Raw genomic sequence first — 17,949 nt, 5'->3', positions numbered from 1 at the left:
TACCTTAATGGAGAAAGAATTAAAGAAGTCAGCAAGCTTGAGCACCTGAGATCCATTATTAATGTGAAGAATTGATGTTCAGAAGAAGATTAGGTGGTTAAAACAACAGTCAGACTTGTCTAAAATCTGGAAGGATGGATCTATCTCCACAGAAACAAAGTTGAGAATTGCAGATGCACCTGTTTTTTCCAACAGTGACTTATGGATGTGAGACTTGGAACCTAAAGAAGTCTGATAGGAAAATAATAGCTGCTTTTGAGATGCTGTGTTACAGAAGGCTGTTGGGAATATGATATACTGAAAGGATGACAAATGTGATGACACACCGTCCATCCACCCTCAGTGAGATGGATGGATGGCATGTCTGGAGTGACTGATCTTGAGACAGTTGAAGACTCCAGAAAAGCATACAACAGGACCCCATGGCAAGGAGACTGGTGTTGCACAACACCAAGCATCTGAGTGACCAAATGGTATCTGTTAATGTCCAATGAACAGATGGATGGATGGATCCACAAACAAAGTCACAACACCCATAGCAGATCAACCTTTTTACTTGCCATGATACCGACTGAATACTAGACTGAAACCATGTTAGAATAGTATTTTTTGCAACAAAATGAAAAAAAAAAAAATCACAAACTCGCATAGCTAATTTAAAAACAAAAACACCATCTTCTCAGTTTTCTTTTCTAATCACTGCCAATAAACTCCCTCCTTTGGTGCTAATAATCATGTTACATTTCTTCTCCCTAATTTCAAGGACAGTATTCTTTAAAATGATACCAATATTCATGAAAAAGCAGGAAAAAGAAAAAACACGAATGTGGATGCAAAACAACTTCAAGTAAACAAATTCTGTATAGCATCATTTTATGCCAGGAATATAAAATGACATTAATATAATCAGTAACTAATTAGTACCTTCTTAAAACTCTAATGTAAGGGAAAATTACTTCATATTATTAAATGCATCACTTTTAAGTTTTAATGAAATTTCTTTATCCGTTTTAATAATTATTCAATAAAAACAGGTCTTTATCTCGATAGAGTTTACTAAGTCAACACAAATATTACAAATGTGCTCTCGTTCATTATATGTTATTTATTTTCACAGTATTGATGACAACATAGAATGATATGAAAATAATATTTATTAACTTATTTGCTGATATTTCACTGGTTTTATAAATCCAGCATCTTCAGAGCACAAAAACAGTTTGCCACACTATGCAAAACAACACCAATTTGGTATAACAGTGGGGAAAAAAATTAACAGACAATACAAAAAACTGAAGTTCTAATTAAGCACCATCTATGTTGGAAAAAGAGAAAAAAAAATATTAATTAGATCTTAAAATGACTGTTACCCAGATTTTTGGTAAATTTGTATAGACATATTTGTTGAGTTTGGAGTATGTTTAGAAGCTTCTGTTGATTCCAAAAACAATCTCTCTGACTTATTACTTCTGTGTGGCACTTTTATTTTCTTCCAATTGATCTTGTGCAAAGTGGTATCCTAGGCATGGTCTGCTAGACCGAACTTGACATAATGGTAGTGTTGGATGTATGTTTTATGTTCACCAAGGCAAATTTCAACATTTCAAGATCTAATTAATATTTGTTTTCTCCCTTTTTCCAACATAAATGGCACCTAATTAGAACTTTAGTTCCTTGTGTTGTCTGTTTTTTTTTTTTTTTTTTTTAACTAGTCCCATTATGACAAACTGTTTTTGTGCTCTTAAGATGCTGGATATAATACCAGCAAAATAGCAAATAAGTTAATAAATATTATTTTATCATTCTGTTGTCATCAGTACAGTGGAAATAAATAACGTGTACTGTGATCTCATTCATTAGTTTTTAACGATTCTTTCAAAGCATTCCAACTTACTGAATGTAAATTTTATCTGGGGAAGGATGTGAAAATAACGTTATGCTCAAAATGAATGAATTTTATTATTCATTTCCTAAAAGTGCACTTAACATGTGCAAGGGATATTATAATAGCCCAATTAAGACTTCATTACTAGTTTTTTTATCAAGAGTTTTCTTCCGTAAAATTTGATTACAAAGTACCTAATACAGCATTTATGTGACCTGATAACACCACCATTTGTAATTTGACTAGCTCATAACACCTATTATGAATATATTAAGATTGTAAAGTTTACTTAAAAGAAATTCTAATGAAGCAGTATTGTTAACATTACCAAGAAAATGTTCAAACCGATGTGAAAAAGAGACTGAATGAACAGACTTCTGAACACTTAATGCTAAACAGCAAATGACAACCACCACTCTTCCATTTGATACTAAAATGCAAACACAGAATTTGTTTTGTTTTTTTTTGCAAACCCAACAAGACCAAATACTAACCATATGGCAAAAAAACTGAAGAATCTGACTTTCAGATGGAGAGGGATGAACGAGATGACTCATCCTCTGAAAAAAGAATCAAAATTGAGTACTGAAATTAGTAAATACTGTAATAATTTAGTTTTATAAATTGGTTATTCATAATAAATGCACGTATATAACCAAAAAAAAAAAAAAAGGAATGTTAAAGCCATACACAATATTATAACTGTGCAGAAAAATAAGTTAAATTTCTGAAAATCACGACTTCCCCATGATTGTCTGCATAACTAATAAGATTTAAAATGGTACTGAATATATATATATATATATATTATCTGACTTAGTGCATAATTTTGCAGTGCACGTTCTGTTCACCAGTTGACATTTTGCTAATCAATATTATATAATGTCACACTCAATCCTGTGCAGGACCTCTATACTCTAAATGCAAACACTAAATACCTTTTCATGTATGACAAAATTCAACAAATTTTGGTGAATTTTGTCACCTCATTTATCGCATGTGTGCATTACCTGATATGAATTGCAAGATACAGTAATTATGAACATATACATCAAGTAAAACATGGCGATCTCACATGAATACCAAAACAAACTGTAATAATTAAATACAAGTCTTCAGCATTGATAAGTAGAATGCCTTCCAGATGATACTGACTTCAATATAGGTATTAAGTCAAAGAACAACTCTCATTATAGAGAAGAAATAACAGGATTAAAGAAACAATTTGATACTATGAACTTATTTAGCACAGCATGCTATAAAGATTACGGATAGAAGTTAATGATGTAAATTTTTCATGTTGTACTATCGTATCCTGTACACCCCCCCTTGAAGGAACATGGCAGAAATCTGATGATGATGGAATTTAATATAGGCAGTCCATCCTATACAAGTCTGCACTTTTGTGGTCTAGAAACTGAATACATATTAAAAAACTAAATGCATGCACACCAAATAGTTTCTCCATATATATACCTCCAATGCACTGTTATCAATATTATCATTATGATAATATTGATAATTAGCTTATAATAATTAGCATGATGATAATGCACATATCTACAAATCTTAAAAGAACTGGTACTAAGGTAGCATCTGTGTATAAAAGAAAGTATATTAGCTGTGGACTGAATGTTAAAAGAGAGATCATTAGACAAAGTAACAAGCGAATGACAGACATTCCCTGTGTGCGCAGTATACCAGTGACAATAACTCATACTGTTCTTAAGAATGCTACAAATCATAAAACAGGGCTATCAGAATACTGAAGCGTTTCTGAACCTAGATGATAAAGGAGTGATACAATGGAGATTATGAAATATCATCTAGTAACATGGATCTTAATAACCAAAAACTCCCAACCAGCTTTTACATTCATGGGAAAAGAACCTAATGATACTCAAGATGAGATTGCAATGCACATCAATTTAGCTTTTCTGTTTTCTGACTAATCCTCAATCAGTAATTTAAACAGTTTCTTTTTCTTCTTATTTCTCACGATAAATTATACCAAAAGGATTTATACAGAATACTTACCATGTATTTTCCATTGCCATGGATGTAATTTCCTGTGTTGTGATCCCAATTAAATCTTAACTAAATTAAATACTCTTATGGCAACCTGATACTAGCTGTTAGTGAATTCACCACCAGTGGTCATGTTGTGATCCACATTACCCACTTATATGAAGTTCCCATATATATATATATATATATATATATATATATATATATATATATATATATATATATATATATATATATATATATGTATGTATGTATGTATGTGTGTGCAAAATATGTTGATTCCGAGTTCCCTGCCCCCATGAAATGGACTCATTCTTTTTCATTTCATTTCTTTTGCTTAAGTGTTAAGAACATTACTCAGAAAAGTTATTAGTCAAAACTTAAAGGTTTTCTTTCTTTCATGTCCAAGTGATAAAATTTCTTGTTCATTTTCCTATTTTTAAAGTTCCTAAAAGCACTTGTTTATGAGTTTTGTAATTCTCCTTATTCCAGTTGCACTTTGGTAAGTTTTTTTATTATTATTATTATTATTACTAAATCACTATTCCTAAATATTTAGGAATTCCTTAGCTTCCTCTCAGGTCATTTGCTAGATGTCATGGTGGATGGTTTTCCCTATTCAGATTTCCCCACTAATGAAGGAGTATCCCAGGGATCTATACTCACCCACTCTCTTCTCCCTGTATATAAATGACTTGTTCTCACTGACTTCAAATGCCACCTATAGTTAAAAGTGATGCCAGTACACTTCATTATTCATCTCATTTGATCATTAGAAGCACTCAAGATCCTTTATGATAAATGCCTTAAACTCTGATATCTTCACTTCAATGGGGTGGAAATAATTTTATGAACATTAATGTTACTAAAACATAATCCTGTATAATTTACACACAAGATGGTTTGCATCATTTCTCTTATTTTTGATAACAGTCAGATATCAAAACATGATCAGATTTCTTGGATTGGAATGTACCTCCACCCCTTCCTTCCACAAAAAACATCTTAGCCACCTCTGCCAAAAAATTCTGAGCACTTATCCATGCAAGGCATTACTTTTCACCTAGATGATTACTAACACTGTATAAGCTCCAAAACTGCCAAAATATGGACTACAGTTCACATTTTAGTAATGGTTAACCCAATGCCTCACTAGCACTGTATAATGATGATGTTCAGAAAAGGACAATCAAATTGATCAATAATGATGAATAATTTCTCTCTCTCTCTTTCACACAGAATTCCAGTTTTTGCATTATACCTCTTCTACAGGTACTTTCCTGATCAATATTCTGTTGAATTGGCCACTATCATTCCTCTACTTTCTTCAAAAATCAGAAGGGCAACTGCTCATGAACATTCGTTTATCGTTCACCTCTACCTCTGTTGTCTAGAACAGCTCCTGCACTTTGTCTTCCTCAAAGACTATAACCTTCAACTATAAAAAATTAAAAAAAAACGTAAAATTTCTTCTTTCTTCTTATCTCTTACATGCATTCAGCACTGATGTGCTATAGGTCTTGTGACCTTTCATTTGTGGATCAGATAAAAACAGTTTGTGATAAGTACGAACATATTTATCTAAACCAGTATGTTTAACTGAGTGAATAAAGTCTCTGCTCTTAAACCAACAATGCTGTAGCTTCAACCTCAATGCAGCAAAGATGCATGTAAATGTCTTCAAGTTGGTAGAGAATTTCCATTTCCTGGTGACAGATCACAACTCTACTCACTGGAGGTCTAAAGTGACTTGAAGGAATTTCATGTTTCATTTCATAATCAAGCATCTACATGTTTCACTGTTTACTAGCAGCATCATCAGGAACATAAAGGTAAGGAAGCATAAACAAAAAAACTGCTTACTTCTAACAGTAGTTGTCAAAATAGTAATGTAGATTACTCACATGCATATCATTTCATGCATCAAGTGTGAAACATTCATTGTTGCACAAGTTTCAATAGATGGTTATTGGCAAAATGAAGATCTAAGAAAGTTATAGCAACATATAAGACTTCCAGAGGGATTCCTGTATAAGGTGCCATGCAATTATATCAACCTCCAAAGATTCCTTAATGTCCCTGAAAATAGACCATCTTCCATATAAGACAACGAGAGAGATAATCAATATATTTAAAGATATTCTGAGAAAACATGTACATGAGCCCACTTTTATCCCTTCTTTCATGCTCAATGTCTCCCAGCATTTTTTCATATATATTATTTTTATTTTATTTTTTACAGATCTCAAAACTTCTAGTCTGTCTGAAGTAATGCCACATTGTAAAGTGTAGACATCGTAAAAAAATAAAAAAAAAAGTTACATCTTGACTCAAAAAGATTGCTAAAAAACTAAAACCTTGCAGAGAACTTTGTCATACCACCAGGATATAACGCTACCTTTAGTGATCTTTCTTGACTTGGAAAGGAAAATTGTATTTCCAGAAATACATTTTAGGGATGATTCTCTGCTATCTCCTCCAATCACTGGTTTATACATGGAAAAGTTCAAAGGCATTCTGTCACAAACCACACATATGGTGGCAATATCTGAATGTGTTTATTTCTTGGAAGCATATTCTAAAAGACCTAGAAGAATCTGGTGGTTTTCTCAACAACTGTATTCCTAAAATTAAGTTCACTTATGGATATTGAAAAGGATAACAAACTTCCATTTTTCCTTTCTTTGTGTTACACGGTGATCAGCATTCATTTTAGAAATTATGGACTTACTACAGTAAGCTGTGCCACAGGTGTATCGAATCTTGTATATCTCAGGGTATTTTTCAAACAGCCTTTTGGCAAATGTAGAAAATTCTATAATCAGAATAGGTTTAAAAGCACTGATAACGTTGGCTTGTTTTAGAAATTTTGAAACTTTGCTAGTATAAGGTAAGGAAATTGTGCCTTTATAATCAGTATTTGTAATTATACAAGGTGGATTTTCAGAGAGGAGTAATTTATTTACTAAATTTTCCGAGTAACCATTTTGAAGGAATTGGCTGAAGAGAAGATTTTAAATTCATCTTTTTTTTTCCCCCCTTTATTTCTCTCTCTTTTCTTTTTTTAAAATTATTCTTGTAGCACTGTTCTTTAAGGTCAGATTAATTCTCAGTTTTTGCTGAAGTTGATGAAAATAGCTAGTTGATGAAAATGAACTACTTTTCTACAGATTTTTAATGATATACCTCTGCTTTCTATTATCTATTTGATAGTTAATATATCAATTTGATAGATAATAACAATTCCTATCAGAATTGTGCATCCTGTTTCCCCTGTATATGGTAGATTACAGGCGTAATAAATACTGTATACTCCAGGGTGGGCTAGCGGAGGGAGTGGATCTTTGGATGAGTTGAGTAAGCCAATTCCTTCAAAATGGTTACTCGGAAAATTTAGTAAATAAATTACTCCTATCTGAAAATCCACCTTGTATGATTACAAATACCGATTATAAAGGCACAATTTCCTTACCTTATACTGGCAAAGTTTCAAAACATAGTATGATTTCTAAAACAAGCCAACATTATCAGTGCTTTTAAACCTGTTCAGATTATAGAATTTTCTACATTTGCCAAAAGGCTGTGTTTCGCTTGAAAAATACCCTGAGATATACAAGATTCGATACACCTATGGCACAGCTTACTATAGTAAGTCCATAATTTCCTAAAATGAATGCTGATCACCGTGTAACACCAAAAGAAAGGAAAAACGGAAGTTTGTTATCCTTTTCAACCAAAAAGTTGAAATATATATATATATATATATATATATATATATAAAGTTATCAGCAATACTTTGTAAAATATATATATATATATATATATATATTTCAACCAAGAAATAAACATATTCAAATATTGCCATCATATGTGTGGTTTGCGACAGAACGTCTTTGAACTTTTCCATGGATAAACCAGTGACTGGAGGAGATAACAGAGAATCATCCCTAAAATGTATTTCTGGAAATATAATTTTCCTTTCCAAATCAAGAAAGATCACTAAAGGCAGAGTTATATCCTGGTGGTATGAGAAAGTTCTATGTAAGATTTTAGTTTTTCAGAAATTGCTTTGAATCAAGGTGTAACTTTTTTTTATATTTAACAATGTCTACACTTTTTCTCTTGCGATTTGTGAGATCCCAATATATAATCTGATAAGTAGAGGAGTCCTTAAGGAGGCGATTCATTTTTCTGTTATAATCTGTTTGGTGCATAATAATAGTTGCATTTCCTTTATCTGCTTTGATTATTATATATATATCAGTGGTGTTGCATGATCATTTTGGTTGGGTGTGCTGTCATGTTTTCCAGGAGGGGGGGGGGGGGGAGCTTGGAGACAAATAATTACATCAATAAACGTCTTTTAGCTTTTTTTATGTAATCATTTGTTGATGTAAACTATAAATACATTATTTTCATTTTGCAACGATTTTAATGATATTTAATTCTTGGGGAAAAAAAATGTATTCAGAATTAATAGTTTTTAGAACAATTTCATATATTAAAAAAATGACTGGCATATTTTATTAAAAATCAACTAATGAATCCTAAATTAAAATATTTCAGTTTAAATGTAAAAAAATCGCACTTACCTTTTAAAAATGTATTTTTTTTTTGTTTAAATTTGTTTCACTATAAATTTACAATTCACACTTCACTCTGTAACTTAGACAGAGGGCAAACTAACCAGTCACTGTTCACAAATCTGAAAAAGATGAACCAAAAACACAGGAACACGTGTTTTATTACTGCAATAAAACACGTGTTCTATGGCTACCCTGCAACAGGCCAACCCATAATAAAGTTTTAAGACAGACACAGCTTTCCCAGGGTCGTGGGTGTAAGATTACATATCTCAATCAATTTTACAATTATAATTTGTAGAATTTTTTAATCAATCCTGGGGAAAATGTCCCCCCCCCCATGGACTCCCATGACCACGCGATTGCATTTTTATCAATGTATGAAAGTTTTGAGAGGGCATAGTGCATCAGCACTCATCTTAATTGGTCCAATGCAATTAACTGCAGGATAACTTTGAATACTTCTGCATAGAGCGGGAGAACAATCTGTTTTATGATTGATTAGAAAACAACAATGAAGGAGAATACTATATTTGGTTGGTATATTTGAAATACTCAAAGATGAAAATATGTGAACCATCATTTATAAGACATGTGAGAATAGGAAGGAATAACTGTGCTTAGAAACACTTTCACTAATGGAAAAACGAATAATTATCATTTGTGATATGTGTGTCCTATAAGTTGCTGGGTAGAGCAAATAGCACGATCCTATAAATTCTAAACATGAATAAATGAATTTATGATGGCAGAGTTAAAAACAAAAAATACTTATGAGAGAGAGAGAGAAAGTATTGCAAGAATAAATATGGTTTGATGGAGCAGCAAATCATCTCGTAAAATTTGTTGCACATGTTATGTGTTTGTGTATATTTCGCTCTGTTTTCCAAGAATTTTATTTTGTTTATTTTTTTTTAGTATCAGTGGTACTTCTGTCTTCTCAATCTCACATATGCTGGTATTTTGTTGTAGATCAACAACGTTTTATAATACACGGAATATTCATTTTTATTCAGGAATAGATATTTTTTACTGTCTATTGTTTCTGAAGACTAGAATAAAAATGTCTCTATACCGTTAAAAAACTCTGCAACCTCAACAGATAATATACTGCCCAAACAAAAGAAAAAATAATTAGTGTTTTTCTCCTAACAACCACTTTCAAATTTTCAGTTCCAAAAAACATGTGTAACAGCTGTTTGTAATAAAGCCATCGGTTATAGTAATCTCTTAACTCATGACAACATTCAATTGGATTGGTTGAAACAATAACCAATTACAGACGCTAGGTGCTGAGTGAGCTCAAAATTTAAGCTCACCTAGTCACGCCTTCTCAGTGGTTTAAAAATAATACAACACTAAGAATTTGACACGCTATGCCCTCTGTACATCATTTCGAATGGCTCAAAGGTGTATGCATTTTGAAAGCATACCCGGGCTATAAACGCGAATGTGACGCAATGTTTGCGCATTGAAAAGTGCCTTCTTCATGAAGCACTAATGCTTTATTACCCTCGTGAAGAGGACAATGAAGAATTAGTACAGTATACTGTGTTCAATTTTAGGAATCGCGCGTGAAGTTTGCAAACAATTGGGTGAGTCTTTAATGGGAATAAATGCAAAAATATAATATCGGTGATACTGATATTTCGTAGATGAGCACCACACACCAGGAATATTCCGCCCCTGATACACACACACACACACACACACACACACACACACACACACACACACACACACACACAACTTCTTTAGGTTGAATGGTACTTATAGAAGGCTTGGCTTTTGTCAGAATACTAGCCACATCATGATGAATGTTATTAGCTACTGTGGGTGGAAAATCAAAGATACCAGATTCCATGCTAGGCATTACTTTCAAAACTGGTACTTGGAGAGGGGGGGGGGGTGATGTTGAAATTATGCCCTTGACTGAACTGAGTGCACTGACAGCATCTCAGAGTGGCCATGATGATAGATTTATCACTACATGCTATCTGTAGATGCAGTCTGGAAGTGGCATGTGAAACGCTTCTAATTTTTCAAATGGCAGCCCACAGTGTTTTTTTTTTTAATTCTTTAAATAGCATCATTTCAGGGATGGTATACATAATAGATTACCATTCTGGATTAAGGATTTTCAAAAATTCTTCCTGCAAAATAGTGATGGTGTAGTTGTTTTACACTAGCTCAACTCAGGTGCTGCCAATCTGTTCTTGGATTAGGGCTAAACTTATCCACATATAAATACATCTACCTTTTGCTGAATTGAACTTCTGTGTTAATCTTACAGTATGGCATTATCAAAACACTTACTCACCAAGCCAAGACTATTTGTTCAAATGACACCATCCTTAAAACTCAGCTCAGGGACCTTCCCACCACCTTTCTAGCCAATGGCTACAACCTGTATAAACTAAATATAATAATGCATGCACATTCAACCAGCTTGCAACCAACATACAGGATCACAGCAAGACTATATCCATCCCATATATTAAGAGTACATCAGAAAAGGTAAAGGTTCTCTTGAAATATAATTTCCATGCCACTTTCAAGTTACTTGTTCAGCTAGCTCCCTCCATCAATTCTCCTTAACAACAACTCCATTTTCTTGTATAATCTGCAGTCTATAAAGTTTTTGTGCTTGTGGTTTAGCCTACTATGGACAGATTGATAGATAGTTAACATCTGTAATCATCTGTATGGCAAGTTAGAACTGGCAAACCATCAGATTAAGTGGAAGAAGAATCGATATCACAAGTCATTATAGGTCTAAGAAACTATTTTTAGAATCAGTATTGGCTATGAAGCACACTTCCAACCTCAATAAGTATGGTTGTACAAATTTCTCAAAGAATTGAGAGACAATCATTTTAAGACCAGATAGCCTCACTTTTCTCCAAATTAACTTTATGATTATTTCACCCATAAGGGTGCTATATTAGGACATTAGTTTTATTTCAATTGCAACTTGAACTGTTTTTAACAATTTAGTTGAACGTGTGTGTTCTTGTAACAGTTATAATTTATGTTCTGAAGATAGTCAGAAAACCAGTGAAATATTAAGTTCAAGAAATTATTTTCCTCTCTTGGTGTTGTTTATACCATGAAGTGCTTATTATGAATAATCCAACACCTAAGCCATTTTATATACACATCTCAAAACCTTGCGACAATGAAGATTTTGCACTTGATGTATCAAATAGTGCAGTGACTAATCTATGTTAATGAGATATATTTTAAAACAATTGCTGTTAGAAGTGTTCAGATTGTTTTGTATTGTAAAATCTCTCATGGGAAATTGTTATACAAATTCCCGCAATTGCTTTTACATAGGTTCTAAATCATGTAGAAATCAGAATTTGTAAAGTTTTTAAACTAATGTAATAATTCTACGATTAAGCTGGGGGGGGGGGGGGGGATGTATATTGTAAGTGTATGTGTAACAGAAAATAAGGGATTAGCCCAGATTATGTTTGACCCAGTAAGAACAAAAGTTCGAAAGGTCATACAAATGTAGAAAATTGCTGCCAAAAAAGAAGGTAGCCCAAGTGATGTCATCATGTATACAGAAGATCCAGAGAGTTATGGCCAAAGAACAAAGATTGAATGGAGCTATAAAAGTGCTCTGGCTCTTGGAGCTCTCTTTCTCTCTCACACATACACTCTCTCAACTTTGTTCGTGTCAAGGCGTGCCCAGGTGAAGGCATTACCATCCTATGTATTTCAAGTAGCTGCTGAACGTGCTACATACATGAGGAATTCAAGGCTCCAACAGTGGTTCAATCTACATTTTCCCCAGGAAAACTGCAACAGAAAGACTGCCAAGGGCCATCCAAATTATAGCCAGCACCCAGAAAGAAAGGCAAAGCATAGCAGAACTTATCGAAGTATCATCCAAGTTGTTAGGACTGTATATGAAATGCACATGTGAGTAAGCTCTGATCTGTTAATGTCACAGTAGTTGCACTTGAGATTGCATGTATACTTGCTGAGGTAAAAATTGTGATTAGTTAATGATTAAGTTACGGGAACAGAGAGAGAAACTAAATGTTAACTTATGTATACCTAAATAGAATGTTAGGTTAAGTATAACGAAAGAAGCAGCTCAAGATAGCTAAGTGGTGTAAATAAGTTGATTAAGTATTGTATATGTGTGATGCCAAATTATAAATGTTGTATACTGAGCAAGTGATAGGTCTTTTAGAGCTTTTATTTGATATTTGTCTAAATGCATTGTAAAAAATTGACTTAGCTTAAAATAAACATGTTTTGTTTGTGTAAATCTCTTGCCTGATCTATTAGCCAATGCATCATCATCAAATTCCTGCCATGTACCTCAAGGAGGTGTACAGGATATGATAATACTACATGAAAAAAAAAAAAAAAAAAATACATCATTACTAACTTCCTATCCACAATTTTCCTCCAAATCAGTCTGTTACTTGTCAAGACTTCAACATTATCAGATCTTATATTTCTATTGTCTAAGGCACTTTGTACCGTATCAATCCAACTGTATCTTGGTCTTCCAGTGGGTCGTTTTCCTGTCAACCTGGCAGAGAACACTTGTTTTGCTAATCTTTCTTCGCCCATTCTGTTCATGTGACCATACCACCTGAGATTAGCTCTACTAATGCATTCCTGGATGTTGACAATGTCAAGTTCTTTCCTAATATCCTCATTTTTTTAATATGGTATTGCCATTGATGCCATCTGTTCACGCCTATAATCTTTCTCAGGACTCTCATATCTGCGGTCTCTAGTCTTTGGTCAAGTGTTTTACTTCTGATCCATAAGTTAAAACTGGTTTGAACACTGTCTTGTATACAGCTAATTTAGTGTTCCGACTAATTTCTCTCTTATTCCATATGAATTTATTCAATTGACTTCCCACCATACCAGCTTTGCTGATTCTATCGTCTATTTCTATATTTAATTTACCATCTTCACTAAAAATCATGCCTAAGTAGCTGAAATATTTTACTTGTTCACCAGGTTCTCCATTCACAACATAGTTGACATTTTCAACGATTCTGCCTATTTTCATTGTCTTTATCTTTTTATTGCTGACCTTCATACCATATCTATTACAACAGCTATTCAATTTAGTCAGAGAATCTTGCAGACTTGTAGCAGATTTATTTAGAAGTATATCATCATCAGCATAAAGCAAAGAGCTGACATTAACATCTCCAATTTTGATATCATGTTTAATACCACTTTCCTTCATAATGTGATCCATATAGATAATGAATAACAGAGGGGATAATGTACATCCTTGTCTCACACCAGATTTAACATTAAACCATCTTCCTATACTTCCTTCAATTCTAACTGCTGACTTAAAACTCAAATAAAGATTAAGTATTGCTTGATATAATGCCCCATTGGCACCATATAACTGTAGCGTATTGAATAACTTCTCTCTTGGCATCTTGTCATATGCCTTTTCCAAATCGACTAAACTTAAATACAGATCTCTGTTATATTCCTATGCTTTCTCGACTATTTCTCGTAAAGTGAAGATTTGATCCTGACAGCTTCTATTTGGCCTGAATCCAGCTTGTTCTTCACCCAGCTTTTCTTCCACAATTCTTCTCAACCGTTTCTCATGTATACTTGCATAGATCTTGCCAGGAACACTCACATCCAGTTTTATTTCCCTTTTTATATATGGGTACTATGAGAGCTCTACCCCAATCATCGGGAATTCGTCCCTCTGTCCAGGCTTTCTGAACTATGCAGTACAGCCACTTTAAGACTTTTATACCACCATACTTCAGCATTTCTGGTCGAATATCATCTACTCATGCTGCCTTTCCACATTTCAAGCCTCTGATAGCTTTTTCTACTTCAAGTATAGATATGTGTTCCTGACTGCATGTCTGATCAGTGTTTCTTACCACTGTGCTGTCATCACTGCTTGTTTCATTTAGCAGTTTTTCAGAGAAATTACTCCATACTTCAAGGATATCTTTTTCTCCCATTTTCATGTCACCTTTATCATCTCTAACTCCTTTTACAACACTCTTTCTTTCTTCCATTCCTAAGCTTCTTCAACAACCTCCAGAATATTTTGCCACCTTCTTGATATTTATTTTCTATATTCTTGCCAAAGTCCTCCCATGACTTAGAATTTTGTTTAGCTAGTTTTACACAGTGTTCAGCATTCTTGCATTTGTCTCTGTATTCTCTAAGAGCACAAGCGGACTTATTTGCCAGGAACTTTTGATAGGCTTTCTTCTTTTCCTTCACTGCCTCTTTAACTTCCTGTGTCCACCATGGAGTTCTAATTTTTCTATCCTTGCAGACAACCTTCACCACATGCCTCTCTAGCTGAATCAATCAGGGCTTTCTTCAAGGCTTGCCACCGAATCTCCAAGGTTTGATTCCTGTTCTCAAACTCTTTCATTTTTTCTTCAATAATCTTTGTGTATTTTAGTCTACAGTTCGCATCTGAGAGCTGCTCAACTTTTATTCGCTTTCAAACTTTCTTACATGCTATTCTTTTCAATATGAAATTCAATTTTATCCTGCTCAGGACTAAATAGTGATCACTTCCAATTTTAAATCCTCTGTACATTCTGGTGTTCTGCATCAGCAAGAAAACATCACTATCGACAATAACATAGTCAATGAGACTTTTCTTATTCCTTGCCTCTTCTCTCCATGTGAATTTGTGCACATTTTTATGTTGGAACATGGTGTTAGTAATAACTCTGGTGATGTTGAATTGGAGTGTGTTTTCAGATTTGTTCCTGTAGCTGACTTTTTGCTGTTTGCCCTGGTTCCCTGGTGAAAACAATGGGGGCCTTGTTTAACCGTGCGACGCCCCAGCCGGCATGAAATTTTGTCATGTTGTACCATCATTTTTTATTATGGTTTAACCAATAAGAATACAATTTGGTCAGCTAAATCCCAAATTGCCCGCCCATCCTTGTTTGTTCAGTATCCAAGTAGATACTCAACAGGGTGCACCACGAGAAGGTGAGGATTGGAATTAGGTCAGAAGCCCTGGTTGGTTCTCCGCATTCCTTTAAAGGCTATGTGGAGGTCTCCTCTCAGTTATACAGCTTTGACCCTCAAGCACCCCTATTAGCCAATGCACTGTTTCCAAATAAATATCGAACCTGCGAGCCAGATTAAAGTAAGAATTGCCATGACTAGCTTTTAAGGAATTAATTAAATTAAGATTCAGATCTTATATATATTCAAACTTTAATTCTCATGCTGTATAGATAATTTAGAGTGGTGCAGTCATAAAACAAATAAATTTCTCTAAATTATAAAACCAAGACTAAAACCAAGGGTCTTACACTAACAGAGCAAACATACGTAAGATTAGAAAGGATTAATTGTGGGGCCTAAGATAAGCAGATTATTGTTAAGTTGAATAAAGTATTAAATGCGTGCGTATCTGAGAAATTAGTAGAACTTAAAAGAAAATTTTAGTGAACAAAAGAAATAAAGTAAAAAATTTAAGAGAGATAGAGCAAAAATTAAACAAGAGACGATAAATTGAAGTAAAGAATAATATTTTATAATGGTGCAATCGACATTATTTCACAGTATATTCTTTGGTACATTTATCTTCTGATAAAGTTGTCAATAAACAGCAAAATATATAGAAATTTTGTTTATCACCATAACAAATCTACCAGTAAATTTTTATACAGAAGTAGTGAATGTGTATATTTTTCTTTGTTTAATAACTGTAGTTTCTTATACTTTTTAACACCATAACATATCTTATTGTGGGAAGGGGTGAGGGGGGGAGAAAGGAATTATGTCACAACATACCAAGCTTTCATATAATAGCTCTCACTGAAATATGTATACCAAATCAGGTGAAGTTTTCCAACTACATTACTTTGATTTAAGTAAGCCGAAAGAGAAGACTGAATGAATAAAGACAGAAAAAAATTTTTTTAAATAAAGATATATTAAAAATAACAGCTAAAGAAAGTGTCTTTTACTGTCAGATGAAACTACAAAAATTCTACATGAATATTTTGTGTGCATGTGTGTGTGCTGCATGCGTGCATCAAATATTTGCTCTCTATAATGGTCTTATAAATAAAATAGTACTGAATTTTACCTTGTATTTAGAAAGATTTTTAAAAACTAGATGTATACACTGTGCTCAATTATAATTTAAACTTCATGAATATGATTCTATCTGATGTTTTAGAAGGGTCAAGGAAAATAACTTAATATTAAGGAATGTACATACGTATATATTTGATTACTGTATTTACTCAAACATAACTTGCACCTTTTTCCCCAAAATTAAAGTTCAAAAATCATGGTGCGAGATATATGTAAGGATCTTCAGAAACTAAAGTTTTTCAGTAAAAAAATTAAACTGACATTTATAATTAAATTCTTGGTATTCATTATAATTTATAATTTCTCACATTATTTATAAAATGAATGCATTTAAATTTTAATTATCAACGTTATTTACGCAATCAGCCGCTCACCTTTATCGCAGAATATATTTTAATCTTTTAGCTACAATGCTTTTGTAATTAAATTAAAACAAACAGTTTCATTATTGCTTGTCCTTTTATCATTTTGGGATCATAAGATCACCATGATTTAAAAATACTGCAAATGGGTATGACTTACCAAGAATCTACTATTCGCTCTTGCTATATCCAGTCTCGCATATGATTGGTGCGGTATTAACAAAACATCGCATGACTCAAAACAAAAGCAAGTAGGTGGTTGTTGAGTCGAAATGCTGATTCTCTATAACTGAATTCCAAAATATCTGAAACTGCCACTATCTATTTTTTAAAGTTTTAAATTTTTTTTTTTTTTTTGTAAAGTAAAATCAGGGGTGTAAGGTATATGCCAGGGCGAGTTATATTTGAGTAAATACAGTATAGCTTGAGTTTCATCCTTTGTAATTTACATCATACTAATTTTGCAGTCAACAGACCATCAAGGTACAAATCTGAAATATCCTAACCAACCAATAAGCAAAATCATTTCAGATAGTTAACCTATATTTCCATGATTGATAATTAATATTACAGATTACAGAGAGAAAACGGGGTTAACAGTACCATGCTTTGCAAATGGGATACACATATAAAAAGAAAACATTAATAACATATATCTTTCCTCTTCTATCCAATTTTTCATAAACCATTTTCTAAATAACAGTAAGTTATGATTTTGACTTACTATACTTTGTATATTAATGGAAATAAAATTTATATTAAAATTTGATTAATATAAATTGATCAATAAATTTAATCAATATAATAAATATTGATTAAATAATATAAATTTAATATTAAATATATTATTAAAATGGCCATCTATAAATAATCTGATTTATCTAACTTTAAATCTTTGTCTTTGTCATAAAGACATCATATTAAGAATAATATAAAGAATGACTACAAATTCTTAAGTGGATGCTCTCAGAGAGCT

The 17,949-nt window shown here is 32.9% G+C and overlaps 1 protein-coding gene across 5 annotated transcripts in view; it reads right to left on the bottom strand.

Moving 5' to 3' along the window:
- Pak (serine/threonine-protein kinase PAK 3-like protein) overlaps nucleotides 1-17,949 on the bottom strand; it is a 392,921-nt gene that overhangs the window by 145,893 nt on the left and 229,079 nt on the right. For 4 of the 5 annotated variants that reach the window (XM_090410869.1, XM_090410868.1, XM_090410867.1 and 1 more), the window contains one exon: nucleotides 2,380-2,445. The exons of the other annotated variant lie outside the window; for it this stretch is intronic. In XM_090410869.1, the coding sequence (XP_090266995.1) occupies nucleotides 2,380-2,445 (66 nt within the window). The remainder of the gene's footprint in view (nucleotides 1-2,379; nucleotides 2,446-17,949) is intronic. 5 annotated transcript variants of the gene reach the window in all.

The sequence above is a fragment of the Typopeltis vanoorti genome, chromosome 21 (genome assembly GCF_054136105.1).
Source record: "Typopeltis vanoorti isolate ZY-2024b chromosome 21, IOZ_Tvanoo_1.0, whole genome shotgun sequence".
Lineage (NCBI taxonomy): Eukaryota > Metazoa > Arthropoda > Arachnida > Uropygi > Thelyphonidae > Typopeltis > Typopeltis vanoorti.
The sequence above is the reverse complement of the archived record's forward strand: the minus strand, read 5'-3'. Positions and strand labels throughout refer to the sequence as shown.